Here is a 6,223-nt window from a genome sequence, read left to right on the forward strand (position 1 = left end):
CATGCATGGTTAGTAGCTTCCGAGTCTTAACATCCGTGGCCTTCATCTCTTCCATTGGACACTTCTTGCTGCACAAAACGGACTCTGCAGGATCTGTGGACGTGACTCACATGCAAGGATGACAGAATGGACTATTGAATAAAAAGACATTTGTTTTTTAAAAAACACACTTGGTGTTTGTTGTTTTCATATAATTCCTGAAAACTTTTCATTTAAATTGGATCCTTGAAAATGTTTATGGTTTTTAAACCTTCTTATCGCTGATTAAACAGCCAAACTGAAAACCTTCAGCTACTTTTAGCTCCTGAACTGCTGCTTATTGCTGTTATAACTTCTGGTATTTAAACCCTGCCATAAAGATTTCACAAGAGACCAGAAGAACCTTCTCCATTTACTGATCCAGACTCAGATAACAACAGGAAGCTCTGTTGATCAAAACACTTCATCTGGGGGATTCCTGGTGTGGATTTAGATATTTTCAGTGAAAAGATTTTTTTCATCTGATGAGGATAATGGAACCACTCTCAGAGAGCAGGGTGTTACATAAAGCTCAGGCCTCATAAACGCCTCCATGGGTACGTGGTTATCTGAGACGTGGCCCCTCCCCCTCCAGCTGCTCTCCTGGTTGTAACAGGAGTCCTGCATTTTGTATCCTGCTCTTGCGATGGCTGCTTGGCGCTGCCAGAGAGCACTGCTGAGCGGTGGCAGCTGGCTGTGCCCTACATCCAGGGGCGTGGGAAGGACCACCTCTGCCCCGGGGGCCCTCCAAGCTGTCCAGGAGAAACCTCGGACTTCGGAGGACCTCCCACGGGTCAGCAACTGGGAAATTCTGTACAGGATGATATTTCAGCGCTTCCACAACCGACTGCATGAGTTACAGGTGAGTTACAGGTGAGTCTCAGCTGCGTCTGAGCTTGAAGGAAACTTTTTTTAAAATTTGCACCAGAAATATCTGTTTATCCTTAAAGATCTGCAGCTCTGACAACCTGTGGACAGGTTTGGTTGTTTAGCTGTTGTTTTATGACAGCAATGTACCTCCTATCATTGCACATAAGATATAAGCTATTTTTTGTTTCCAAAGCAACCACAAAACTGCTTGTTGAGGTGAAATGTATTTTTTTAATTAATCACAACCAAGTGAACCAAGTTTATTTCTGCTTTTTAACTTCCATCAGATCTATGAAAAGCAGCTGTATGGGCCCATATACAAATCGATATTCAAGTCAGTTTCAGTCAACACCCCTGAGCTCATGGAGGAGCTCCTGAGGAAGGATGAGAAGTTCCCCAGCAGAGGAGACATGACGGTGTGGACAGAGTACCGGGACATGAGGGGACTGGGCTATGGACCTTTTACAGAGTAAGAACTAAAGACTGAGAGGCTTCGCTCCAGTTCTGCTGCACCCACTTTGTAAAACAATCCCTGAAACACTTACATAACAGTTTCGCCAGGAAGAAAAAAAAGATCATGTGATTAAAATGGGCCATTCAGACCTGTTAAACAGAGAAACATTGCTCTTATTATTGACACAGTTTCTGACAGCCTGACCAGTTCAGTTCCTTATATTAAGTTTAATTTAGCTGAAGACAACTGTGACAGAGACTAAAAAAATAAATAAACTTTATAAACAAAAAACTAAACTAATTACTAATTATATAACTTTATTACACTGAAAAGCATATGCACATATATAATTGATAATTATGTATAATATATAATTACAGGACTGATTTTCTCACTAATAAAATGTGTCCAGAGCCCAGGCACGTGGGGGAGGGGGGTTACCCTTTGCCTTGATGTGCCCTTTTGGTCAATGTTTCTTTTTTTATTTATTTATTTTGCACATGCCCTCCTCTAACACCTAGTTAAATTATGTATTAATCATGTTATGTTATTTTGTAAAAAGAAAGAAAAACGACATCACCTGTTACCTTTGACGGTAGAACACTGTTCCTTCAGTCTGGTTCTAAATTTAGGTTTCACAAACAGCTCTTTTTTAACCTAAATTTAATTGGATGATGTGTTTTTGTGAGCCCTATACATAACCTGTAAAATATTATAATCAACCAAATCATAGAGTTTCAATAATAATAATTTTTAAATATTTGACTTGTATTGCATAATTTGTGTTCTTATCAGCAGCAGCTGTAGGTCACGTCATTTTTTATTTATCTTGATTCATTTTGCACATTGTGTTATCATATTTGACTAAAATCTTGATGTGTATAGTGCTGTCATTTTCTTTGTTCATGCCATTAAATTAATTTATATGGCTTATTAATATGCTGCCACGTCACTAACATTTTGTGTGCTAAGTAATAATTTGTTTACAGTAAATGTGTTTTACTGAACAGTTGAACATGTTCAGTGTTATCAATTACATTTGCCTGTAGATGTTGGAGGGTCATTGTGTCAACTCAGATAAATCTTTGGATTGAGTTTGAAACAATTTATTGGAGTGTAATGAATATAACCATGGTTCCTTGAAGGAATGGAATGAAGTACAACACAGTTGTATATGGGACACGCGCGCCCTCGTCCGCCTGGCTGAAGCCACCTCTAATCACGTCTTTAGACCGGTGACGTGGTGACGTTGAATGTCGGGTGACAGGCTCCGCCTTCACCCTATAAGTTCGGAGTCACCAGCGTCATTACTCAGTTAGATACCGCCCTTCACAGAGCCTTTTGTGAAGCGGGGCCAACAACGTGTTGTACTTCGTTCCATTTCTTCAAGGAACCGTGGTTATATTCTTAACCTTACGTTCCTTTTCAGTCATTTCACTCAGTACAACACACAGTTGTATATGGGACTTGTCAAAACACCCCACAGAGCAGTATCAGACCTGAGTTAAGTAGTGTGCCTGAGTAAGTCCTGTACTAATGCAGAGCTTTGGACCCGGCAGAATGTACAGAATGAGCCACCGAAGGTGCTGTTACATCCAGGCTGTAAAATCGTGCAAATGTGTTTGGTGAGGCACAGCTGGCCGAGGCACAAATGTCACTCACAGGTACCCCTTTAAAAAGGGCCCAAGATGTCGCTACACCTACACCTTGTGGAGTGAGCTTTAACTCCAAGAGGGATTGGAAGGTTTTTGCTGCTGTATGCTAGCAAGATGGCCTCTACAATCCAGTGAGAGAGTTGAGGTGTAAAAACCAGGTCTTCTCGGCTCTGCAAACTGTGTTGTTGTTCCTGAAGAGAGAAACTCTGAAACAGGCTGGTTGAACAGCAAGAATATTTATTTTGCAGTCCAGGAGATTTATAGCTAAAAACCAAATCGTGGTCTTCTAAGCCAAATGAATCAACAGGAAAAAAGATGAAGGCGAAGAGCAGGGGCATACAAACTTTTTTATGCAGTCTCAACAGATGCACCATACATTTTGTCACGGTATATCTTAAGCATTCCTTTCCTAATATGGTAACATGTGCCGAGTTCTGAAGCTGGGGTCTAAGAGAGACGTAGTACATCTGTCCATTACTGAGAAGAGGCCTCCACTTTTAGACACTTCATAATCCCACCTTCGGAAAAAATTTAGTCCCTAAAAAAACAAAGGATTGGCTGTAAACTGAGAAAAAGGTAACACCTTAGCTACTGCATCACAAAAACTTTGCTGTTCAATTGTATTTTGTATTATCATTTGTCCATTAGCAAATAAGTAAACGTTTTAGTCTACAATTTAGAGGTTGTCTAATTTAGCTAGTAACCTATTTTATGTCCTAAGCGCACATTATTTTAAATTACTTTAAAAGTAGGTAAACTAAGCCTAATTTTCTRATAAKGTCAAATTCGGCTACATCAGCCACACCCCCAGGCCTCCTGACTGTAAACACCTCCATGACTGACATGGACAAATAATCCATGCATACTCATTTAAAAATCTGTGTCACTGCAGGGGACCTGAAGGTTGACTCGTTGAAATCCACCTAAAATGACCCATTACGATCAGAAAAACCTCCCCATGAAACAGGGGTGGGGAAAAGACCGCAGGTCCCAGAGAAATCCTCACTCCGTGCCAATCTGTGAAGGAAATCTCCATTTGAACCTAACAGTTACCATAAACTAATTTTAGGGACTTGTCAATGCCAATATCGTCCCGCTTTGTTACCTATAAGGATAAATGTAACATGAGTCATGCATTAACACAAAGTGAGTTAGATATTCCCATGAGACTCAGCTCATTAAATGAGATGATCACAATATGACAGTCAAAATAATAAGTAACACATAGGAAATGATTGTCACATCAAATAATATAATATAAAGAATAAAAAACAAAATGATAAACACATAAAGAAGAGTATAAGAGTTCTTAACAATGTTAGTTTTCGTTTTCTGTCACCCATGGTGTCTGGATTCAGTCCTTTTCTGTGGCAAAAAAGGTTTGAGCAATCACGATCAGAGTCCAAGTCCTTTATACTGTCGATCCTGTACAGATTCATGAGTCCTGTCCAAGAATTTGAGTCCAAATCCATGTAACAGAATCAGCTTGGTATCCTCCTGGAAAAAAACAGAAAACACCACACCAGTATCCTGCAAGAAAATGACGTGTCAATACCATGCATGGAAAATGAACTTTATCATTATGTTTATACAGTGGTGATGAGTAACAGCATGACTCAATTGTACAAGTGGTAATGTTCTGTGAGGTATGTAACCATTTATATAAGGTATTAACGTCATCCCTCTTCTTTAGTCAACAGAAGAAAAAAATAAAAGAAAGAAAGAAAAAAATCCTCAGAGCTGTGACACTTAAACGTCCCTCAGTCAAATAATAAAGGACTGAGTCAAATCAAATGAATAAACAAAATTAAGCAAAATTAATAATAAAAGATATATCTGGGAAGAAAAAAGAAAACTATATAGGCAAACAATATATGTCAATAATCAAATCAGTAAAGAAAGAGAAAAGAAAAACATTGTACTGTATGTGGTGCCTTAATAGTTACTTATGGCCAGAATAAACACTGAAGTAATAAGGGGAAAACAGCAGCAATTAGCTTCGGACTGGGCTCAGCCAAAACAACAAACAAAAAGACTCCAACTTTCTGAGTAACTGCTGTCCTGTCCTTCAAAACAAAACAAACAAATTACATCCATCTTACCTCCCTAGATTACAAAAACATGAGAAAACTGAATCAAACAAAAATTGGCACACGTCCCACACACATTCCCTTTACAGTGTCCACACACAGACCTATTGGGAAGTGTAACCAGACCAAACAAAATACTTAAAATGGGTACATTTCCATAACATCATCACTCTGTATGTGAATCATTTCCTCATCACTCACATTTCCATCCAATAATGACAGTTGCGCTTGGTTATCAGGCATCACCACTCCAACCCATCTTAAAATAAGGGCTTTTGCAAAAGTCAGCAACAGAGTACAAAAAACAAAACATCATTAAAGTAAGTGGAAGTGCAGCCACCCAGTTCGGACCAGTATGTCTGAAGTAATTTATAGTTATTACAGGTTAGTACTGATGTTAAAAACACAACACTATATTTTTTAGGTTTTCCTGTTTATAATGTTGACAATGTTTAATCTATTATGTGTTGATTTATATAGATTAATTACATGTCCGAAGAATATAACAACACATAATCAACCGTTATAATAACAGTAGGTGAGAATTTTGTCTGAATGCCTGCGATTCAGCCGTAGGTCAGTAGGGGGCGAAAGCGGGCATTGAAGACCATGTATAAATGGATGAACTTCCTGGTTTTCGGGGAGTGTGGTTTCCTTGTCAGCCCGGTGGCAATAAAAACCTCACTCGGTTCCAGAATTTTGGTGTTGTATGGTTTTATTCCTTCTACAAATCATTTTATTTAACCGTGGTGGTTTTCATATTGACTTCAGTCTTTGAACACGCATTTTCTTACAGTTTTGGTGACCCCGATATTTGACTGAATGTCGAGTAGGAAGCGGCTGTTGTCTGCTAGCAGTGCGGTGCGGGCCTATGTAATCGACGTACAGTCTGGGCGCAGGAAACTGGTGCGCAAAATCTTTTTTTGCTTTCCATCTTGTTAATCGAACAGAACGGTGCGGCGATCTGTGTTTTCTGCGGGCTGGGCCGCTAATGGTGCGTTCACACCGAACGCGATTTCAGCATCAGGAGCAGCAGGTTTACATACAAAGTCTATGGTGGACGCGCTTCAAGCAGCGTCGGGAAGTTCTGCGGCGCCTCAAGCGCGATTTGAACGATTTGAACGATTTGAACGATT

General features: G+C 39.6%; 1 protein-coding gene across 1 annotated transcript in view; it reads left to right on the forward strand.

Annotated features, from left to right (window-relative positions):
• Positions 1-664: 664 nt before the first annotated feature.
• The window catches only part of LOC106514257 (sterol 26-hydroxylase, mitochondrial), a 29,794-nt gene continuing 24,235 nt past the window's right edge, over positions 665-6,223 (forward strand). Inside the window, exons 1-2 of the mRNA XM_014003435.1 lie at positions 665-880; positions 1,176-1,357. Of these exons, the coding sequence (XP_013858889.1) occupies positions 665-880; positions 1,176-1,357 (398 nt within the window). The remainder of the gene's footprint in view (positions 881-1,175; positions 1,358-6,223) is intronic.

This window comes from Austrofundulus limnaeus, unplaced genomic scaffold (assembly GCF_001266775.1).
Source record: "Austrofundulus limnaeus strain Quisiro unplaced genomic scaffold, Austrofundulus_limnaeus-1.0 Scaffold19, whole genome shotgun sequence".
NCBI classification, from domain to species: Eukaryota; Metazoa; Chordata; class Actinopteri; order Cyprinodontiformes; family Rivulidae; genus Austrofundulus; species Austrofundulus limnaeus.